General features: G+C 41.9%; 1 protein-coding gene across 1 annotated transcript in view; it reads left to right on the top strand.

Moving 5' to 3' along the window:
- The window catches only part of LOC121279420 (disks large-associated protein 1-like), a 253428-nt gene that overhangs the window by 42047 nt on the left and 186776 nt on the right, over window positions 1-24605 (top strand). The window contains exons 2-4 of the mRNA XM_041190652.1: window positions 1053-1267; window positions 7477-7654; window positions 7745-7979. Coding sequence (XP_041046586.1) covers window positions 1053-1267; window positions 7477-7654; window positions 7745-7979 — 628 coding nt within the window. The remainder of the gene's footprint in view (window positions 1-1052; window positions 1268-7476; window positions 7655-7744; window positions 7980-24605) is intronic.

Below are 24605 nucleotides of genomic sequence, written 5' to 3'. Positions count from 1 at the left end.
CCTATGGAAGACTTTGGGATTCCCCTTTGTGTTGGTTGCCAGTCTTATCTCATAATCCCCCTTTGCTTCTCTAATATGCTTTTTCACCTCCCCTCTGAACATTCTGTATTCCTCTTGGTTCTCAATCGTATTCTCTACCTGACACCTGTCATAAGCACACTTCTTTGTCTTAATTTCTATCTCTTTTTTCATCCAGGGAGCTATGGATTTGTTTGTCCTACCTTTCCCTTTTGATGGAATATACCTTGACTGTGCCAGAATAAATTATTTTTTGAAGGTAGCCCATTTTTCAGCTACAGTTTTCCCCATCAATCTTTTGTTCCAGCCTATCTAGACCAGCTCCATTCTTGCCCCATCGAAGTTGGCTTTCGCCCAGTTAATTATTCTTATTTTGGACTGCCTATTGTCCTTTTCTATCATCAGCCTAAAACATACAGTACAATGATCACTGCCTTCTAAATGTCCACCCACTGACACTTGATCTACTTGGCTCACCTCATTTTCAAGAATCAGGTCCAACAGTGCATCTTTTCTTGTTGGATTGGGCACATATTGCTGTAGAAAATTTTCCTGAACACAATTTAGGAACTTTTGCCCCTCTCCCTACTTTACACTACCACTTCCCCAGTCCACATTCAGGTAATTAAAGTCACCCATTATAACTACTCTATAATGTTTGCATCTCTCTGCAATTTCCCTGCAGATTTGGTCTTCTACGTCCATCTCACTAGTTGGCGGTCTATAGACTACACCAAGCAATGTAATTGTGCCTTTTTTGTTCCTTAGCTCTGGCCAAATTGAATCTGTCCTTGAACCCTCTGGGACATCCTCTTTCTCCAGCACTGCAATGCTCCCCTTAACCAATACCATCACCCTTCCTCCTATCCTTTCATTCTTATCTTTTCTGAACACCTTGAACCCGGGAATATTTAGCATCCAGTTCTGTCCTTCCTTGAGCCAGGTCCGTTATCGCCACAATATCACATTTCCACATAAAATTCTGCATCTGTAACTCCCTAATCTTAACACATCACTGTGTTATATTTAATTAGGTTCCACAAGATGAATGGAGTGGTTTTTCTCCACAAGGCAAAGAAGATGAAATTCCTTGTCGACGAATGCGCAGTGGCAGCTACATTAAAGCAATGGGAGATGATGACAGTGGGGACTCAGACACCAGCCCTAAACCTTCTCCAAAAATTTCTGCACGACGTGAGAGCTATCTCAAGGCCACCCATCCATCCCTAACAGAGCTCAGCACACTCAAGTAAGTAACAATACATTTAAAACATCACAAACTGGCAATGGCATTGCCATCTTTATGAATCTTTTTATTCATTCTTGGAAGGTGGGCAGCAATGGCAATTGGCATCTAGTGCTGATCTCTACTTGCCCTGAGAAATTGGTTCTGGGCTTTTTTATTGAATTGCTGCCATGATTTAATATAACTGAGTGGTAAGCTTGGCCACTTCAGAGTCAGTCATGCAGATGTGGTATTGGAGTTAAAATAGGCCAGACCAGGGATGTATAGCAGGTTTCCTCTCCCTGAGAAGCATTTATGAACCAGTTAGGTTTTTATAACAGTCTAAAAGCTTCATGGTTACTTTTACTGACACCTGCTTTTTAAAACTAAATATATCTAGATTTCTAGAAATCTAGTGGGGGCTAAAACGGAAATTAAACAGACTTGTGCAGAGATATTCTATACCTAATACTGAAACTTCACAAATTAACTCTTTTCCATGGATTGACAAGAAATATTTAATATAAAAGCAAAATACTGCGGATGCTGGAAATCTGCAACAAAAACAGAAAATGCTGGAAAAACTCAGCAAGTCTGACATCATCGGTGGAGAGAGAAACAGAATTAACGTTTTGAGTCCGTTTGACCCTTCAGCCTTTTCTGCCATAAATTACTTCTTTCAAAATGAAGTTAAAGTAATCCTTAAAGTAAATCCTTAAAGGTGCAGCTTTTGATAGGTGAGTAATAACTGTCAACAAAGTAAAGTTAACATGAAGATTTTTTGTGAAGTATTTCTTTTTACTTGCTTAAAAATCATGACATTAAGAGGATAGAAGCAGTTAAAATATTTCTTTATTCTATTTCAAACGGCCATCATGCAAACTCCCATGCCTTTTATAGATTCTCATAGACTCATAGATGTTTACAGCACAGAAGGAGGCCATTCGGCCCATCATGTCCACGCTGGTCAACAAAGATCTGATTACACTAATCCCATTTTCCAGCACTTGGCCCATAGCCCTGAAGACTATGGCAACACAAGTGAATATCTAAATAATTCTTAAATGTTACAAGAGTTTCTGACTCAACCACCATTTCAGGCAGTGAGTCCCAGATTCCCGCCACCTTCTGGGTGAATAAATTTCTCAATTCCCCTCTTAACCTTCTACCACTTACCTTAAATTTATGTCCCCTAGTTGTTGACCCCTCTACTAATGTAAAAATGCCTTCCTATCCACCCTATCTATGCCCCTCTTAATCTTATACACCTCTATCAGGTCCCCTCTCAACCTTTGCTGCTCCAAGGAAAACCAACTCAGCCTATTCAAGCTTTCCTTGTAGCTCAGACTCTACAGCCCAGGCAGCATCCTGACAAATCTCTTCTATACCCTCTCCAGTGTAATCAAATCCTTCTGATAACGTGATGACCAGAATTGCATGCAGTACTCCAACTATGGCCTAACCGGTGTTTTATACAGTTCCAGCATAACCTCCCTACTCTTGCATTGCCTCAGCTAATAAAGGCAAGTATCCCATATGCCTCCTTAACCACCTTATTTATCTACCCTGCTACCTTCAGAGATCTGTGGATATGCACACCAAGGTCCCTCTGATTTCAGTACTTTCTGGGGTCTTAACATGCATAGTGTAATCCTTGCCTTGTTAACCCTCCCCATTACCTCACACTTTCCGCTTTGCCCACCTGACCAGTCCATTGATATCCTCCTGCAGTTTACGGCTACCCTCCTCACTATTTACCACCCTTCCAATTTTTGTGTCATCCGCGAACTTCTTGATCATACCCCCTACATTTAAGTCCAAATCATTTATGTACACCACAAACAGCAAGGCCCCAGCACCAAGCCCTGCGGAACCCCACTGGAAACAGACTTCCAGCCACAGAAACATCCCTCCACCGTCACCCCCTGCTTCCTGCCTCTCAGCCAATTTTGGATCCAACGTGCCACTTTCCCTTGGACCTCATGGGCTCTTACTTTCTTAACCAGTCTGCCATGAAGGACCTTATCAAAATCCTTGCTAAAGTCCATGTAGACCACATCAAATGTATTACCCTCATCAATACTCCTGGTTACCTCTTCAAAGCATGCGTGAAAGAGTGCACTCCCAGCTCAGGAATCCCCCCCCCCCCAGCCTGCATGGGACGCATAGCACTTCCAAGCAGATGTCATGTTGGGTGGACCTTAATTGGCCCACCCACATAAAATGGTGGCGTGGCCCCCAATTGGGGGCGCCGATTGGGAACCCTCCCGTCTGCACCCGCTCCCACACATCCCCCCGGATGGGGGGAAAATGTTGCCCATAGTGTATGGGATTTACACAGACACATCTTGAAGTTTGCTCTTCACTTGCTGCCTTGGATGAGAACAGTTAGCTGATCATTGACCAGCGATTGAATCTGAGACCTTTCTGATCAATGTGGGCCATCACTCTCATCTCTAAGGTACACGGGTTATTTTATGCTACAAAGCTTCATAACTCAGAAGAACCCAAGGGAAAGAGAAAATTAAATGCTGTTCATTTTTTATGGACGTTTCCTGCTTGTTTAGAATTCTCCACATATCACTTGAATTGACCCTGTGTTTTTATTGGATTGGGAAAGGGGAAATCACACTGGCGGCTGTTACCCACTAAAACACCACAAGGTCTCTCTTGTTATGGTGTAACTTAAAATGGTTCTGGAAATTAGAATTGTTAACAAAACCAATAAATAACTCTTGTCACTGTCTCATAAAAGTCTACAGTTCTTGTCATACAGCAGTCCACTGTTACCATGCCTGGAACACTCCAGTTATTGTGCATAACACTTCAATTACCATAGGGATGAGCAACAAATGCTGGCATTGCCAATGATGCCCACATTCCATGAAAGAATAAAACATATGGGATACCCTGTTCAATTTTGGGCACTAAACCTTAGGATAGATACATTGGCATTGGAAATGTAATGGTGCAGATACAACAGAATTACACCAGAGTTAATAAGATTAAATTATGACTGGCATAAACATGACTTGTATTCCCGTGAGCTCCAAGGTAGAGGGGTGATCTAATTGAGATTTTTAAAATAATACAGGGATTTCATTTTGATTTCCTCTGCTAAAGGAACAAGAGGGCATAACTTTAGAATTAGGCCTAAGTCCAGAACTTATTATTTAATAATTTAAACTGACCATAAACTAAGTTAGCATCAATGAATCTGACTCAGTTCAGACTCAAAAGCAGAGGGAATCAATGCTTTGAAATAACACAAGTAAATGTATCTATATATATATTGAATAAAAGTGATTATACTTTAGTAAAATTAATATGTGTTAGATATTTATACATGCAAAAGCAAAATACTACAGATGCTCTAAGTCGGAAGTAAAAAGAAAAAATGCTGGAAAAACTCAGTATCCAGCATTTTATGATATTTGCACATTGGTGTTTAGTCCAGGTGAGCTCACAGATACTCATGTGATATCTTTATGTACAGTAGTGGCTGACAGTCATGTTGGTCCAACAACAACTTGCCTATATATAGTGCCTTTAATGTAGTAAAATGTCCCAGGAGTGTTATAAGATCAAATTTGACACTGAGCCACATAAGATATTAGGACAGGTAACCAAAATCTTAGTCAAAGAGATAAGTTTTAAGGAGCAATTTAAAGAAGGAGACAGATGTTGAGAGGTGGGGAGGTTTAGGGAAGGAATTCCAGAACTTAAGACCTTGGCAGCAGAAGCGAAGGAAATCGGGAATGCATAAGAGGCTGGAATTGCCAATAGCATCTGACAGCCATGTTGGTTCCATTGTAACTGACAGTCAAAAATCAAATAGGAACTTTAAATTCATACATTTATGCAGACGCATGAAAATTTCTTCTGTTTCTCAGTCTCAATACTAAATACAGTATGACAGTATATGCCTCCTACATCTTTTATGTTCTTGCCAATCTTCTTCATCCCACTACCAATGAGTCATCTAACCACCCCCAGCTTTCCTAATGCGATGGAAATGAGCAAGGCAGTTTTTGTCACATATTAACAGGGATAGTAGCTTTCTATTTTAATAAGTGGTAGATATTGTGCAGAACCGCCTGCAATTAATATCTATTACTTCATTGTCACTATTTTACATAGGGATATATAGAAAAATAGCATCAAGAAAAACTTCTTTTAATTTGTCTACAAATTGCGCAGTTTTGCTAACTTTCTGAAGATTAAATCAGGCCAATTATCTTTTTTTTCATTAAAGAGAGAATCAATGGAGTGAAACAGAGAGATAAAGAAATTGAGAATGAGTGGTTAAAGAAAAATATTACAGCCTCAATAGCCCTGGTCTAGTTATGTGAAGTAAAATTAACATAATTAAGTAGATTAATTAAATCAATCTCATTTACTGCTTCCTCCAAATGCAATGCTTCAATATCACAACCTACTGCATATAAAGGTATTCTTTGAAAATGGTTTACAAATTCTTCAACCCTCCTGAAATATTTTTAATTCACTGATTTGTGGAAGGTTATATGTACATGCAACTATTTGGGGTGAACAGGAATAACCTCTTCCTATACATTTCATACAAAGTGTGACAAATTGTGGTGCAAACCTACATCTTATCCTGTTCCCACCTATGGGCACTCATGGGGCCAGATGTCACTCTCTTTGTAACATGAGTACTGAGTATTGCCTTTGGCTCAGGTAAAATCTGAAAATATTGTGAACAGCTTATTTCTAACATGCATATGGTGAGAATTCTATCCCTTCACTTCCAACTTCTAAAGAAGAATTGATAAGATCCATATGTTCAGAATTCATTTGCTTTCTTCATAGAATGTAACATGTAACATAAATTTAGAATATAATCTAGAAGGAGTACATTCCACTCATTGTGTCTGTGCCCATGCTAGCCCTTCTACTGGAGTTGATCCCTTCTAAAAAATCTAGGTGAATTAAATCAATTGCCTTGCCCATTATGAATCCACATTGACTAGTGTGGCTTTCTAAGTATTCATTAATTTCATCCCAAATTATAAATTTCTACAAATTTTTACAAAGAGCTATCTGAAATATCTGTGAAATGTTATTAATCCTTTGTAGCAAGCAGTGAATTTCTCTGGTCTCTTCCTGGGCTAAGATCATCTGTGGGAAATGCTTTTATGGGTCTAGGATTCTTGGTCTGTGTGTCTTGTGTCATCAGTAATCACTGTTCATGGGAGCTTTGCGACAATTCTGAAAAAATGTGATCAGGTCCTACAGTATGTAAATGCAATATTCCTCTTGTGGCTGAGACGCGTGGCACAGACACCATCAGCCACTCTGCATTGACAGTCAATCCTCAACATGAAATAAAAACAAAAAACCTGCGGATGCTGGAAATCCAAAATAAAAACAGAATTACCTGTCGAAGGGTCATGAGGACTCTTCTCTGCCGATGCTGCCAGACCAGCTGAGTTTTTCCAGGTAATTCTGTTTTTGTTCAACATGAAAGCAGCATTTTGTCTGAGTTAGTATCCTCAGACAAGATGAAGGCTTGAAAAACCAGTGGAGTGTACCATATAGCTGGAATTTCTTAATGAACTCTGTGCTGCATCATCTACCTATGCAAGTGTGGCTGGTATTCATTTTAAACTCCTAATACCTGCTTTTTGTTGTAATGGTCTGGGAGCTGACTGGTTCACTTCTTCACAGTGGTGGCCAATCTGATGCTGAGGGGTTTATGTTTCTGTTTGAGGCACAATTGATTCTTCCAGAAGGGGGTTTCTAATGAGGCTGTGGACTACCACAGAATGCTGCTGATCAAGAAAGTGGGTTGTCGGGACCAGAGTAATTGGCTTGAACTCAGGGAATGGAGCAAAGTTAGATCAAGAGTTGGAACTAGATCTGGATACGTGCGCACAGGGCCAGTTGGTAGAGCATTTAGTTGTTCCATTCCCCACACTCTACAGCACATTGATATCATTTAAATCATATTAATTACTTGAGAAATATTAAAGAGTCATTTATGATCCTTTGGTACTTTTGGATTACGACTACAGTCCCAGTTGTCAAATGTTTCAAAACCATGTGTTCCTGTGGATTCATTACTGGGTCATAAACTATGAAGAAAAATAGGCATTTCTTTTCTTTTCAGAGAAAAATATAGCCCATGATTATCTTAGCTGATCTTTGCTTTTCCTGTCCACCACTAACAAAGTGCGTACTTATTGTAAAGTTTCCTCGTTTTCCCATAGGATATCAAGTGAACATTCTCCCAAACTTCAGATACGAAGCCACAGTTACTTAAGAGCAGTCAGCGAAGTCTCAATTAATCGAAGCTTGGACAGCTTGGATCCGGCGGTGCTTCTCGCCTCACCCAAATTCCGCTCTCGTAATGAGAGTTATATGAGAGCCATGAGCACCATCAGTCAGGTAGGCGATCTGTGATAATTTTAGATTTAAATTTTAAGTCACCTGACTTACGCTGAGCTAAATGGTACTTGGTGTAATCTCTATCTGTAGGTGAGTGAAGTGGAAGTTAATGGACAATTCGAATCTGTTTGTCAGTCAGTGTTTAGTGAACTGGAGTCCCAAGCAGTCGAAGCACTGGATTTGCCCGGATGTTTCCGTATGCGAAGTCACAGCTATGTGAGGGCTATCGAACGTGGCTGCTCACAAGATGATGAAAGCTTGTCACTTAGGTCAGCATCACCACCACGAACAACCACGACGGTGAGGACCATCCAAAGCAGTACTGGTAGGTTCTTGGATGATCTCCCTCTGCATCTACTGAAACCCAAATTTCCCTAAAGAGTGTGGGCGGGTGTGATTAGGGAAGGGAAAAATAATGAAAAAAGTGCAACATTTTTCTCCATTAGTAGACTGATTTTCTCCATAATTACTAATAATAACATTTAAATTCTCAAAAAATGCATAGTTCAAAGCCACATCTGTTCAAAATATCATTACCAGATTGTTACTTTTGGAGAAATGCAATTATTCTCCCAATTTTCATTCAAAAAATTGTGGGAGCTAGACTCTTCCCAGAATATGTGACCCACAAGAATAAGCCCACTTTAGTGGCAAATTTATTTGAATAGTAAACACAGGACTCCACAGATCAGGAAAATTTTCAAGCTTTTGCTACTGGACATTAATTGGATGGAAGATCCTAGGCCACTGCATGGCTGTCAGTGGCACAAGCTCAAAAAATTCTATCTGCTGGCCCCCTCCCCAAATCCCCCACCTCTCCTGTTCATCAAAAATATTTATTCATGCCTGCAGTATTATTAATAAATGATAAAGATGCATTTTCTGTCTAATAGCCTGTACATTCAATTGGAGAATCAGTACTGTCTAAGTGAAAGATTTATTCTATCTCCATTGGAAGTCTGAATGCCAGTGTATCAATCCTTCGTGATGACAGAAACTTTCAAGAAGGTGCCAATGTTTGTGCTCGTGTAAACCATAACTGTCTTTCCATTAATCACTGATAATTATTTCTTGAAATGTCAGAATTGTTTATTTGGGGGGGGAGGGGGGGGAGCTCCAGGATTTTGACCCAGTGACAGTGAAGGAATGGCGATATATTTCCAAATCAGGATGGTGAGTGGCTTGGAGGGGACCTTCCAAGTGTTGGTGTTCCCATCTATCTGCTGCCTTGTCCTTCTGGATGGTATCAGTCGTGCGTTTGGAAGGTGCTGTCTAAGGAGCCTTGGTGAGTTTCTGCAGTGCATCTTGTAGATGGTACACACTGCTGCTATGTGCGTCGGTGGTGGAAGGAGTGAATGTTTGTGGATGGGGTGCCAATCAAGCGGGCTGATTTGTCCTCAATGCCATCCAGCTTCTTGAGTGTTGTTGGATCTGCAATAGCTGCAGTGTTAACTTGCATGATTTGATGGGGATATGGAGTACTCACATTCCTCTTTGTTATCCAGCACTAACTTACAGTAAACTTACAACGCTGTAGATATTTTGGACTGCCAGGATGCTCAGAGCAACCAAGTTTTCTTCTTCTAGGGGCTAGTTTCGAGACATCATCAAATTTGGAGAAATAAATGATTGTTGGATTTGTATTCAAGTTTAAGCATGTTATGTGGTGAGAGGAACATTTCCCAAGTATTATCTGTACAAGGAGACCCATGTCAAGACTGGCATGACTTTGATTCAAGACAGTGCTTTGGCTACACCTATCACTTATGCCAGTTTCACAAGAGAATTGGTCCTTTTGCAAGGTGTGACCTTTTAATGCTCCAAAACTTGCATTCTTACAGAGGGTAGAATTTTAACTGCTATTGGAGCTGGTTGGGGGTGGGGGGGGGGGGGGGGGGGGTGGGGGGGGGGGGGGGGCAGCTTTGGGTATGAATGAGGAGTTTAAACCCCAAAAAGTGCTGGCAGGTCAGGAACCAGACATGATCCTGCCCACTTGGGGGTTTTACCGAAGCGTATTTGGTGACAAGCGGGAACCCCCTGTGGAGTTGTCAGCTAAGTAATTTACATGTTTAAGTAGTCAATTAATTGTGAATTTAACTCAGGATTCAGTAATTAGCAAGGTTTTCTGAGCTGGGTGAAACTTGCCAGGGTCAATAAGGTGGGAGCACAGTGGGGAGCCATTGTTCAGTGAAGCTGGTAGTGAAGCCTTTAAACAATGAAGCTGCCTATGTGAAAGGCTTGTGATCATGGCACTTGTTCAGAGAGCCAGATTTCACTGATTCACAAGTGATTTCTAGTTTTTGGAAATTATTTTATCCACTTTGGACTTCACCCATTTTGATCTGATCTTCCCTGCTGTCAGCCTTCACTGCAGCATGGAAGAAATATCTAACTCTACATTAGATCTCTGATGAAGAATGAGAAGCGACAACAGCAACACCATCAGCAGCAGCAGCAGCACCCTTCTCCTCAGCCACATGCCACTCTAGAGGGCAGAGGGGATGGATAAAGAGATCCATCTCGAAGAAAATGATACTCCCATTACAGGTTCCACAGACAGAGGATCAGTTTTCTCAATATGTCAGACTTTCACGGCAGGTCGTTACTGATAACTGACGCCTCCTGGAACAAGTAGTAGGGTTGCTGGCCCTCGCAGAATGGCGAGGAGTCTCCTGGAATTGGCATCAACCTCCAGCTGGCCAAAAAAGCCTTTTTTTAAAGATTTTAATACAATATTCCACTGATGGCATTAGTCCACAAGCATCATCACCCTCAAGATCAGGAAGGAGGGTCCTAAGGTGCTGGAAGGGACATGTAGTCTCTCCATCCCTGCTTGGCGGAGAACAGGGTGGAAAGCAGGCTACATCTCACAGGGGACACTGGGGGGCCAGGGGCAGGATGGGAGACATGACTTGTGAAGTGAAATGCCAGAAGCTGAGGTAAAGGGTGAGAGTAGCAGCTGCAAATGTCTGTGATATAGAGTAAGTAGCAATTCAGTTGAGCTTGAGAATTTATTGTCGCTGATGTTTCCAGTGTCTCTTCCCTGCCTCCCCCCAAATATAGTGCATCAACGTCAGTAAGAGGAGGTGGGGCAGGATTTGTATTTTCTCTGTTCATTCAGGCAATTCATAAACCTCAAACCCGCTAATGCCACACCACCGGCTTTGTGTGATGTCGCTTCTGCCGACGTCTCTCGAAATATGTCCAGCCTGAATCGGCAACCCTAGTAAGTAGAACTGGTGGAATGAATGAGCATGCATTGCCAGTGGCTGTCACTGAGGGCGACCACTGGTTCTCTGACTCTCCTTATTGTTTTGTGCATTCTTCTTCTGCAAGGAGAGAAAACAGAGAGTAAGGGCAGAAACTTCCCCCTGTTGGGGGGGCTGTGCGGGAACGGGTGGGAATGACGCGAACCCAATCAGCGTCCCCGATCGGGGGTGCGTCGGAGGTGCCTCAAGGAGATCAGTTTAAGTTTGGAAAAATGAAATAAAGGTAAAAAAAAAAATTTAAGGACATGTCCCCTCAAGTGAAACATGTCCATTAATTTTTTCAAAAATTTTATGTAATTAATAAACCCTTATGAAACCTCATCCCGCCCGTGGATGAGGTTTCATGAAAAATGCGAAGACCACATGGGCTCTTCGCCTGCCTGCCAACCTTAAGATTGGACGGGCAGCATTCTTAACAACTTTAATTGCTTTGTTAATGGCGTTAATAGGCCTTTGACAGTTCGGCCGGCTCGCAGCCGACGTGACTGCGTGGCTGCTGAACTGATAATCTAAATGATGCGCAGTGACGTCGAGACGCCTACCCGATATCACCGTGCGTCATTTTACGCATCGGCAAGCGGGCCCCGCCCCTGCTCGCCGACTGGAAAATCCTTCCCTATGAGTGTGAGAAATGGATTGTGCGGGAGATTGATGCAATCACAATCTTTGTCAAGGGTGACTGAGGCATGGGTGAACAATGTCAATAAGATGTAGGAACGTATAAGTGTTGGCTGTTTATTTGGGGATGTAAGGAGCTGCCTGGAGAGAGAGGAATGAAGGGAGCTGTAAGGTGTATTGTTCTGAGGAGTGCTGTGCAGAATGCATAGGAGGTCAGAGTCGCTTGAAAATGGGAAGTCACTCAGCTTTCCTGCCCTCATGAAGCAATTGTACCACATGGAGCACTGTATCCAGGTTTGAGGGATGAGACTCCTGCTGCTCACTTCCTCAGCAACTTTCATCTACGTCATGCATGGTTTGAAAGGCTGGTCTCTTCCTCCTGTCTGTGGAAACAGCACTCTACTTTTGTCCCTCGGATCCTGCAGCAGGAACCCCAGGTAAGAGTCAGAGACCTGGGGGTAGGAGGGGCCTTCTCACATCTTTCCATTTCTGTGATTGCTGAAGCCTTGGGAAGTTACATAGAATTCGTTATCACACCCACACAATGTGATTGGTTGGGAAACCCAGAGGTGGGGCACTAATACCGTGGCTGAGCTATGGAGCCATGACAAAGCCCCAAACTGAGCAAATGGTTCCCGACCCGATGCTCTCTCATGTGGATGTAAAAAAAAAATCACGAGCGTTATTTTAAAGAGTAGGGTGTTATCCCTATCATCCTCAATCAGCATTACTAACAATAGATTATCTAGGCCTTATCTCATTGCTATTTGTGGTAGCTTGCTGTGCATGAATAGGCTGCTGCATTTCCTTCGTTACAATAATGACTACTCCTCGAAAGTACTTCATTGGCTGTAAAATTGCTTCGGGATGTCCTGAGATCATGAAAGGCACTGGGCAGAATCGGCCCAAATTTGCACTAAGTGCTGTAGTCGGTGGGAAAAAGAACATTTTACCCGTCAGCCGCAAAGGTGGCTTATTGCATTCCAATTCTGCCTCATTAATCATGCATTCCTGGGAAACACGCCGTTTCGATGGCGGGAGGGCTCTCATTCACCCGCCACACCGTTACCTTGCCACTTCTTCATGCCAAGCGCCATATTTAAAGTGCAGCCGCACGCACACCTCTCAGTGCTTCCAGCCCAGGACTGCTGCACAGAAGACATGGCCCTGAAAGGCAAGAAGACTACAGCACCCCCCAATTCCATGATGCACCCCTGGAACGCCTACTGGACACAGCTGGAGCCCGCTGCGATGTCCTCTACCCCCACTCTGGCCACAGGCGGCCCATCATTGTCACCACTCTGGCTTCGGAGGCAGTGGCAGAGGTGGTCAGTGCCAACGCTGCAGAGAAGAGCTTCGCCATCCAGTGCAGAAAGAGGATGATTGATCTCATCTGTGCCACCAGGGTAAGGCAACCATCTCATCACTCTAAGCTCATACATTCACAAGCCTATCATACGTTTACTGGGATCTCACACACAGCCAGCTCAAGGGACATGACCACTCACTCTCTCACACACACCCTCACATCTCCATCTGGCCTCATCTCCTCTGGAAACTGCCTCCTCAGCCCTCACCCTCGAGGTCACTTGTACGGGTCAACATGTTTCTCCACAAACACCCTGGGATACCCCCTCTATCCCAGTAATGCCCTAGCCCTGCAGCCTCTTCCCTTGCCTAGGTCTTTCCTCCCTGTTCTCTAAGCAAGCCATAGCCCTGCAGCCATTGAAAAGCCTTACTGCTGGTCTCACAAGTAGAGACCTGACCGCCCCCCCGCCCCCCCCCATCCTAACAATGATGTGATGCTGCCTGCGAAGCCTGGCGCTGATGACCACGAGTGCTGCCTGAAGTATGGTAGGCAGACAAGCTTCTAAGTCCCAAGTGAGGCCCAACTCGCCAAGTGCATGTCGCTTATGTTCAGTTGTGAAACATGTCGGCATGCAATCACGCCAGCGTGCTCAGATGATCCAGCGTGTGTGGATGATTCTAGCGAGCTGATCTTATAATGATATAATGACAATGTTGGAAGGGTAGATGTTTGTTAAAGAAAGGGATATTGCTGCTGGGAGTTCAAAATTTTAATTGAGCACAGCAGAGTTCAATGCAAGTTGAGGCCACTGTTCATAATCTCAGCAAATATTTCATGGGAAGCTGCAGCCACAGCTTCAAAAGAGCGCACTCTGCTGTATCTCCTTGGAATGCAACAGCTGAATTAGTGCTAGTTCCTGATAATTGTTCTTTGAACTCAGGTTTTTGTCTGAATTTGGCTTATCTTCTGCGTCAGTGAATTAATTTTAAATCATCAACCGTGTTCAGAGTCCTCCTTGCACAGCTGGTTCCTGATAAATGCATTACTTGTTGCCAAGAAACCTTCTGTTTTAATCAGGATTCTTTGTAACATGACTGTTTGAATCATTCAACCATTCATAGAGTAGAACACTGGGCTGGCTGTATTTTGAGTGTTGTTGAAAAAAATAATTGGGGAAGACTTCAATGTATGGATCAAGATTAATTGTTGTGCTTGGATTAGCTCCGTGCAATGCAGAGAATGAGAAGGTTTTAAACCACAATGTCAATGAATAGGAAACAATTTTGTCCATTGGGATTCTATGCAATTAGAATAAATGGAAAGGATTTGGATTCTTTTAGATTACTACATAGAGAGTGAATAGAAACAATTCAGTTTATTTGAATTTGATAGAAGTGGTTTATTCCTTGAGGATTTAGTGTTTTTCATTTGACAACAAAAACTATTTGCATTTATGTAGTGCCTTTAGTGTTGAAACATGAGCACTTCGCAGAGATGTAATGAAAACGAGACAAAGAAAGGGAGATTAGGAGGAAACATGGGAACAAATAGGAAATTATCCCCTCAAGCATGTTCTATCATTCTGTGAGATTGTGGCTGATCTGTGACTCAATTCCATTTATTTGCCTTTGCCCAAAGTTATTTGATACATTTGGTTAACAAAATTCTATCAATCAGATTTAAAATTAACAATTGATCTAGTGGAAAAGAGTTCCAAACTTCTACTACCCTTTGTGTGCAGAAATGTTTCCTGATTTCATTTCCAAAAGGTTTGGCTCTAATTTTTAAACCAGGCCCCCTAGTCTTAGACTTCCTAACCAGCAGAAATAGTTACTAACCACCCTAGCTGTTCCCCTTAATATTTTGAGAACTTTGATCAATTTTTCCCACAACCGTCTAAACCCCAGGGAACAAAACCCTAGTTTGTGTAATTTCTCCTTGTAATTTAACCCTTGGAGTCCAGGTTTCTTTCTAGTAAATCTACACTTCACTCCTTCCAAGACCAATATATTCTTCCTAAGGCTTGGCGCCCAGAACCACTCATAGTACTCCAGATGTAGTCTGACCAGGGCATTGAATAGCTGAAGCATGACGTTGTACCCCTGTTTACTCCAGTCCTCCAGAAATAAAGTCCAGCATTCCATTAGCTTTTTTGATTATTTGCTGTATCTGTTCATGACATTTTAATGATCCATGTACCCCTAAGTCTCTTTGAGCCTTCACTGTTCATAGCTTTTTATCATTTAAAAAAAAAGAACAGGATACTTTCTATGTCCAAAGTAGTGACCTCACATTTGCCTACATTAAAATTCATTTGTCACAGTTTTACCCATTCTTTTAATCATTATTATCTTTTTGTAAGTGTACTCTTACATCTATACAACTTACAATGCCACCTATCTTTGTGTCATTGGCAAATTTGATTATGTGGCTTTCTATCCAGTCACCTAAATCGTTAATAAATCTGATGAATAGTTCCCTATGGGACACCACATTCTACCATTTAAGAGTATTTGCCCATTATCCCTTCTTTCTATGTGCTGCCACTCAGCCAATTTCTTAACCATGCAAATAATTTGCCTTCAGTTCGATGAGCTTCAATTTTAGAGAACATCTCTTACAAGGGACTTCATAAATTGTCTTCTGGAAGCCAGTATAGATAATATCCATAAACACTCCCCTGTCCACTACTTTAGTCACCTCTTCAAAAAATTCAATCAGATTCACCTATCCTTTACAAATCCATGCTGGCTCTCTCTAATCAGCTGAAGATTTTCAAAATGTTCAGTCACCCTATTCTTAATTATAACCTCTAGTAATTTCCTGACAACAGATATTAGCTAATTGGTCTATAATTTCCTGTGTTTCCCTCTCTCACCTTTCTTAAATAGCAGAGTGCCATGCTTAAGTTTCTGATCAAAAGGAACAGTTCCTGAATTGAGAGAGTTTGATGATCCAAGGTTTTTTCAGAGGTGGGTTTTAAAGGAGAGGGCGGTGAAGAAGCAAAACCATTTAAAGCATGTTACAAATGCTAGACTTTACAAGATGGTGTTAGGAAATGGAGATAGTTTAAATAAGTTATATTGGTATTTGTGGGTGTTCGGAATGAGGTTTAGCTTTAATGTTTAAGTTTGATTTGTATTTCTGTATCTGTGTTAAGAAAAGGTCAAATTGAGTTTTAGTTTCACTTTAAAAGGTGCCTGCAGTTCTAATATGAATTTATGACTATAAGAAAAGTTAAGCAAACACAAGAGTCAAAAAACTGGGCTGTTGCCTAGCAACAGAGATCCACAGAGGCAGGTCTCTCCCACAGCCGCACACAGAAGAAACTAGAAACAACAGTCTTTGAGTTCAGTTTTTGAAGACTGCTGCCAAGCAGAAGCAACCTAGAAGGGGCAGGTAGCCAGTCCCAAGCAAAAGTTGGTTGAAAGTAGCTGCCAGAGAGAGACTGGGGTAAAAGGGACAGATAGCAAGTCCCAAGCTAAAGAAGAAAGTCCCCAAGAATCCAGGGGAGTGGAACAGGAGAAAGTCCCAAGCAGACCTTCTAGTCAAAAGAAGGACAGGAACCTGGAAAAGGTCCAGTTAAGTGAAATTAAGAATGAGGGGCAGAGAAAGGCTCCAAGATTTAAGTGTAAAGCTCCAAGCTGCAAGCTGCAGGAAGCAGGGTCAAAGTAACATGAAGGCTAATGAGAAGTCAGAAGGTCCAAAGAGGCAACTGAAGATCTATAACTCTTTGCTATGGGCATGTGAAGCAGTGGTGTACTGTTGAGCTGAGTCAGTGCGAGAGAGTGTGTGGAAGACAGCTTGAATGCATGTGATGACCCAGGAGAGAGGAACATTGGAAGGAGAGTTTGAAACCCTGGAAGTGAACCATTGAAGAAAGCATCTGAGAGAAAGTGTCGATTTGGGAGAAGATTCCAAGGCAAGTTGTTGGAAAGTGGAGATTGGAAACCCTCGAGTGAAATATGGAGTTCAGTGAAACTGGATGGCTCATGGTGTACCAAGCATCTGGGGGAGGTTAGTTGAGGAGATATCCATAGCATCTGCCTGGGGTGGCATCTGTCACTTGGTTTCAGAGTGTGTTGGGCCTGATCACAGATTGCCTATCAGTTTACATGGACTGTGTACTTACTGTGAACATTAGAGTATAAGGTAGCTTAGTCATTTGTGTTATCCTTACAAATCTGTATAGTTGTGGGTGAAAGAGTAATGTAATATAGTTCATTTTTTCTTGTTTAATGAATGTTTCGTGCTTTTGTTAAAAGTTCATTAACTGACTCTGGTCAGTAGTCCCTCTCCACGTATCTAAACAAACAAGTAAAAGCTAGGATCTATCAAGCTGGATTGCACCCTGGGATCAGGCGTGTCCAGTGGGAACCTCAACTGGGGATCATTACAATGGTTATGTTGTAAAGTGTCTCTTTTAATTTAAGGTAATACAGAATATTCAGGAATGTGGGGTGAGGGGAGGGGGTGGTCATACGAAACTTCTGCCCAGAGACAGGATTGTGTGATCGAGTTTTCCAATGGAAAGAAACCCAAACTGAAACCTATTGAAATCAAGTATTAGTTTTCACATCTTGACACAGAAAAGGGGACAACTGATTTTTGGAGATCGAGAGACACTTTAAGAAAGAGGAAAATTGCAGCTGCTGCTGTGAGAAACAAATTTTCCGTACCCGCCCGCTGCTGTGATCTTCTGGTCCCGCCGCAAATCAATGGACTTCTGGCTGGGGCGCTGCTTCGCCCATGGCCAGAAAATCCTAGCCAGAGCAAACTGTCTTTGTGTTAACAACTAAGTGGAATGCTTGTAAAAGTTGGTTTTCTGTTTCAAAGGAAGGGACAGGACTGACAGGACCTTTGGAGATTTAAGAAACAAGGAGTCATGGAGGTAGGCCTTGCCGGTGAAAGTCAATTCTGGAATACTAAAGCAGAGTGGAACGATTTTCAGTGGGTGGCACATAAAATAGCAGGGCGGGAAGCCCACTGTCTTCTCGCCAACCCCTGGACTGTCCCCCATAATATCCATAATGTGGAGGGGGTGGGCAGGCACCAAAATCAGCAGCCCGCCTGCCATATATCATATCAAGTTATATCTGGTGTGACGGGGAGAAGTGAGCCTGCTGGAAAGCTGGGAATAACCTGGGACTTAATCTTGTATTGTTACATATCTGACAAAAGTGTGGTGCCCAGCAAAAGGAGTTGTAAGATGTATCATGATTGCATTAAATAATTAATACAGAAGTATCTTTTCTTTAGTTTGGCCCTTAATTGCATGTTAAGTAATGTTTGATCGTTTTGATCTTAGATTGCTTGTTACAGTAAAAGTCTTAAAACTCATCCTTTGATCTGATTGGCTGGCAGCTCTTGCAGTCCTGGCAGTGCCAGAGCTCAATAGTGAGCACTGCTGGGATTGCAAGGCCCAGGATGAAGGCCCAAATGGATCCAAGACTCAGATAAGTCAGGGGTATTGGGTGGGGAGGGATCGGGCACCTTAGGAAAACGGACGAGGGAGATGGTGGATGTGGGATGGCAATGCAGGCGGGAAAAAAGGAAGAGGGGTTACTGTTTTCGGAGGGTGCGCCCAATCCGCAAAGGGCACACCCTCTCCAAAGATAGTGCTTCACTTTCTTACCACCTTTTCGAAAACTTTTTTGAAAGAACAGCTGCCCACTCCTGCCTGCCTGCCCATGACAACCATATTATTGCATGGACAGTGTAATATTGGAGCCAATTAGCTTGTAAACAAGCTCAATTGACCTTTAATTGTTTATTGATATATGGCAGGCGGGCTGCTGATTTTGGCGCCTGCCCACCCCCTCCACATTATGGATATTATGGCGGACAGTCCAGGGGTTGGTGAGAAGACAGTGGGCTTGCCGCCCTGCTATTTTAAGTGCCACCCACTGAAAGCAAGCCCTGCTGGTGGGGGGGATGTAAAATCCAGCCCCATGAAGGAGATGTAAGTTTTAGAGGTTTTCGAGGTATAAAATCCTTTTAATTCAAATATTTAGGTTACTAATTCTTAATTTATAACAAAGGGGTCCTCAGTTGTGCCATGAACAAATAAGATATGAATGACCAGTATTTACGAATCAAGTAGAATTTATTAAGCAAAATGTTACATTTACTTAACAAAAAGCATTGAAGATAGAGGGCAGAATCATCCCAGAATAATGACTTTATTCCCGCCAGCTGCATTGGCGGCTTTTCACACCAAATCATCCCAAACCCGCCACATTAATTGTGCATTTCCGGGATACGCACTGTTTTGATGGCGGGCAGGCTCCGATTCACCTGACACGCGGACACCTCACTGCTTCATCATGCCAGGTACCATATTTAAAGTACATCCCTGCTCAGTGTTTCCAGCCCAGGAATGCAGCAGAGAAGACATGGCCCCGAAAGGCAAGAAGGCTGCAGCCCTTGAGCACCTTTTGGACGCTGTGGAGGCCTGCTATGACGTCCTCTATCCCCACTGTGCCTGCAGAAAGGACAGCAACATTGCTACTCTGGCTTGGGAGGCAGTAGCAGGTGATCAGTGCCAATGCTGCACAGAAGAGGTTGGCCATCCATTGCAGATTCAGGATGAATTATCTCATCTTGCAGCCAAGGTATGACAACCAGCTCATCACTCTAAACTCACACACTCAAGTCCATCATACATTCACTGGCATCTCAGTCACTGACAGCTCATGGGACATCACCAGCCATTCTCACACACATACCCTTACATGTCCATCTAGCCTCATCTCCTCTGGAGACTGCCTCCTCAGCCCTCACCATCTTGAGGCCACTTGCACAGATCAACATGTGCCCTCACTCACACCCTGGGATACCCTCCTTTCCCAGTACAACCCTCATCCTGCAGCCTCTTCCCTCGCCTGAGGCCACTTCTCCCCCTTCCCCAAGCAAGCCCTAGCCCAGCAGCCATTGCAAAGCCAACCACATATGGCTGATCTGGTTGGTAGAGACCTGCCGTGAGCCCCCCTAAAAGTGATGTGGTGCTGTCTGTGAAGTCTGGCACTGATGATTGCGAGTGCTGACCGAAGCAAGGTAGGCAAACAAACTTTGAAGTCTCAAGCAAAGTGCAGCCCACCAAGTGTAAGCCTTATATATGCTGTTGTGAAACATTTTGGCATGTTTTCCTGCCGATGTGGGCAGACGATCCAGCAGTGGGGGATTAGTCCAGTGGGCTGGCCTTATAATGATATGCTGATGTATTACGATGAGACTCCCGACATCCAATGGTAGGGAACGTGGCCCTCTATCGACGGGTTGAGCGGATGATCACAAACTGGTTTCATGATGTCGTGAAACCGATTTTTGGCCTACTCTTCATATTGTCCACTCATGCCCAATGCCAGCTGGCACGTAAAATCCCCGGCCAGAGTGTAAGTTTCTTATTTCTCAATAGCCTAGGATTCCTTGAATGCTGACAGCACAGTCAATGTCTGTCTTCTTCTGTCTCTGAAGTAATGTTGAACTACATCGCAGAATAATTACACCATAGAACCAATGGTGAAACTGTGCCAAGGAAGGCTGATTTTAATCCCTAATTCTGATCTTCCTCATCACTTATTAAGAAATAGTCCAAATTAACCCCTTTCATCAGCTAAGGGTATGGATCACCTGGTGTCATCCCACCTCTGTAACTGGAATAATGTAGGCTGAGACAAATGTCCATCTCTTATTTCTTTTAGGCCCCAGAGGTTATATTCCATTGAAAACAAACGATGCATCCTTTTAGGTATAGATTGCAGTTGTACAAACAATGCTACATCCTCTTATCAATAATACAAACGGTTGTTGACAATCACACAAACATGTTAACCTATTGCCACAGATACTAAGGGAATTAAGAACAGATGTTAGCAGTGGTTCCTAGCAAGCATCTGAATGAAATATAGGTGTTCTTATGCTATAGGCATGATTAATAGATCAAGGTGTTAGCAAACCTAAGTCTAATTCAAAGACAGGGCTGTGTCTAATAAACATCATGATAAAGAAGCCATGTTGAGTTTGAACTGTTGAGTTCAAAACGTACTAACCTCTTTAATACTTTAAGTTTCCTAGTCATTTTGGCACCTGTTAAAATAACAGCAAATCTCACAAACACAGCTGCATCCCTGTTCTCAGCCTGCTTTAACAGTTAATTGTGTCATTCAGCAAACAGAAATTCAAACTGAGCTATTTAAAAGGTGGCTAAAATGTTACTTCAAACCAATATAGAACCCTAGTACTATTATCAAAATCTTACAGACAGGAGGACCAATGAGAACCTCCTTTTCACATTTTGTGCACTCAATGTTGCACACAGGCCTCTTGGAAAATGTATGGTACATGCTACACAAGATATTTTACTGCTAATAACATATTACTGGATCTAGTGGATATATTGGCAGGTTGTTTCCATATTTTAAGAGTTATAAATTAAGCAGTTTGAACCATGATTATATTTTCCTAACTTTAGGCTTGTGGATTATTACAAAATGCAGCAAAGCAGTAACAGAGATATTGGAATTGCTGGACCAAAAAAGACCAAGATCCATCTAGCTTGCTCTTTACCAGTTCAAATAATCACATGATACAATAATAATGGAGTTTTTGATTTATGGAAAATCAATCCTCTTATTAACAATACAAACTGTTGCAGACAATTACATAATTAGTCTACAACAGACTCAGATATGAGGTAAGGAAACCCCCAGCGTGGAACCATGACTCCAAAGTCACCTGTTTCTTTCAAGTATACCACACTGAACTAATTTAATATCTGAACTTAAAGACATTGTAAAGAGCCTGTTTTTTTTTATTTTTCTTGGATTGTAGCTTTAAAATTGGACTGTGGCTTTAAAAACTACTATGGCTGCAGTTGAAAGATATGTTCACTGGAGCAGGATGAGGAAAAGCTACAATGTTGCTATCCTGGAACATAGGGTGCCAGAAGAGAACAGGATGGTGCCGGAAAGGGGTTCTGGACTAAGGGGAACTGCCTGATGACAGCATTTTAATTGGCTCCTGATCAGGGTTTTCTGTGGTAACAGTGCAGGCAGAACAGCTCCTAGCCCACAAATGGGAAGACCTGAAACTTCTCTCTCCTGTGTTTGTAAGAGTCCAGCAATTCTGCCATGACAGCTAGCTGGTTATCCCTCACATCTCTGTAACCTGCTTTCTCTGAAAACCCCTGTCAAGAGGGAAAGGGGGAAAAAGTACCAGTAGAGACATTGAAAAGCAAGTTTTTCAACCAGTGAACCACAGACTGAAAGTGCTGGGAGACCACCTCTTATCATCAACAACAAAGTGCAAGGAATTTGGAAAGACATCAATCAAAATCAACCCATCTAATCCTGTACTCCCAATTGGTGCTATTGAACTGTTTTACCTCACCCTTAGAATCCATGTTTTGTGTGTCTTGTGTGTGTGTGTGTGCCTGTGTGTGTGTGTGTGTGTGTGTGTGTGTGTGCGCGCAAGCGCACGGTTTGTGTATAGGGGTTTAAGAAGGGGTAGAGTTTAAATTATTGAGTTAGAAGTTAGCAGTTCATATTTCTTTCTTTTGTCACTAGTTAAAGGCAATTTGTTCAATAAACAGTTATTTACTTATTAAGTTTACAAACCTGGTGCTCGTATTCTGTTAACCTAAATTAAACAGTTAGGTAGAATGGGGCAATCTGGTGTTTTGGTCAAGCTTTTCACATTTGTCGTGGCTCAGGGAACAGTGGAGCTTGACATTACAGCGCACTATTCCCAGTGAGTCGTGACAATATACTGTACTTCAACATATTTTCTGAAAGAAATCTAATTTTGATTTACATCTGCTTCTATTATTGCTCAAGGAAATCTGTTCCTTAATGTATTTATTTGATCTCTGAAATAATGGCCAATAATTTGCTGTCAAAATAATGGGGAGGCGAATAGCCGTCGTCATTATTAAATGTAAATGTTACAGCAACTTCAGGTGACAATAGATGCATGATTAATGGCAGAAATCCCAAAGCCGGATGTGCTATACTGCATATGCTTTGTGATAACAGCTTCTTACAGTCTGTTGCACTATTTAAATGCATTAAATAACATGAATTTGCTGTACATGCATTTTAGATATGAACTAAACTCACCACAGAAAGTTAATGTTCATCCATTTCAGCCTATGTACCTTTATAACAATGTGATGAGCTTTAATTATTGCAAGTCAACCACTCTGGCACTGAAAAGTAACTATTATGAGCATGTAGTCTCATTTTATTGGGTTTTAATTGTTGTTGGAGAATTAAAATGTGTAAAGTTGTATCTTCTTTAAAAAAAGTTTATTTTTCCCTTTGTTTCTTTTTTTCTCTCTCTTAATCCAATATTTCTTGCCCTTCACTTTATTCCTGTTTCTGTACCTGATTTGGCATGGAATTCATCTACTTTAATGTACTCTTCCTTCTCTGCCCTTAATTTTACAACTCTTCTAGCTGATTGGCAAAGGAGATGCCCTGTTCCCTCGCAGATGTCTAGTTTCCCTCACTATATTGTTATTATATCACACCTTCAGCAACTTTCCATGCAAAAAATTATAAAACAAAAACGTGCAAAGGGAAGTCCCTTATGAACAATGTTATATTCCGTTCTACAGCAAATGATGAGCCACTGTTTCCATAGATTTATTTTGAATATGCTATAATTCAAGTGTAAGCTGTGCCCTCTAGCTTTACAATTATGGACAAATTAATGCAGCTTGTCATAGTGTGCATTATCCTTTAAAAGCCCCTCCAAAAATCCAAAAAATGGCAATCATATCACCCCTCAGCCTCCTCTTTTTCAGTGACAACATGCCCAATTTATTTAAATGCTCATCAGAATCCAATTCCTCCATTCCCCCAATCATTCTGGTTGCCCTCTTATGTATCCTTTCAATATCTGCACACTATCTTTTTTGTACTGAGGCAACCAAAACTGTTCATATTATCTCACATCCAGTTGCAACTTCAGCTCAATGTTGGTATTTTAATACATCCTAATATCTAATTTTCTTTACTCAGCGCCATCGAGCATTGTTCTGCTATCTTTAATTTATTATTAATCAGGATCCACAGATCTTTTTTTCCATGCACATTATTTTCTTTCCATTTAAGCACCAGTACCTTCCTGGATAATTTGACCCCATGAGAAACACTTTATGATTCTCTGCATTGGATTTCACCTACCACTCAACCACCATATAAATAAATTCATCTTATTGCTAACATTAAAAGCAACCAGTAACTACAGAAACATGATGACAATGAGTCATTATGTTCCACCATGTGATTATGTTCCATAATTTACTAAGCATTATCTCTACAGGAAATAAAATGAGACCTCCAAATCTATGTAATCAGGCCTCTACCGCCTTTGATGATGTCAATGCAGACCATGAACCTTGCTTTTTAATCTTGTCCACCATGAGGATGGGGCGGGAATTGAATAAAATTGCAGTACAGTACTCAGCATCTGTTCTGACGTAGTCCTGCTTGCTGCCATTTTAACCATGCAATTTTCAGAGGTGGGAGAGGCACCCACAACAGGCATATGGGGCCTCATGGAGATAACAAAATTGTCATCCTATGATACAGTTAGGACCCCAAAGCAACCTTAACAAAAAGTGCAGCAGTCCCACTAGAAAAAGCATGAAACCTCATCAACCGGCGGGATAAGGTTTCATGTAGGTTTTTAAAAGTTTAATAAAACTCTTGTGAAAATTATAGACATGTCCCAACTCATGTGACATTGT

The sequence above is a fragment of the Carcharodon carcharias genome, chromosome 6 (assembly GCF_017639515.1).
Source record: "Carcharodon carcharias isolate sCarCar2 chromosome 6, sCarCar2.pri, whole genome shotgun sequence".
Taxonomy (NCBI): Eukaryota; Metazoa; Chordata; class Chondrichthyes; order Lamniformes; family Lamnidae; genus Carcharodon; species Carcharodon carcharias.
Note: the sequence above shows the minus strand (reverse complement) of the source record. Positions and strands in the feature narration are given on the sequence as shown.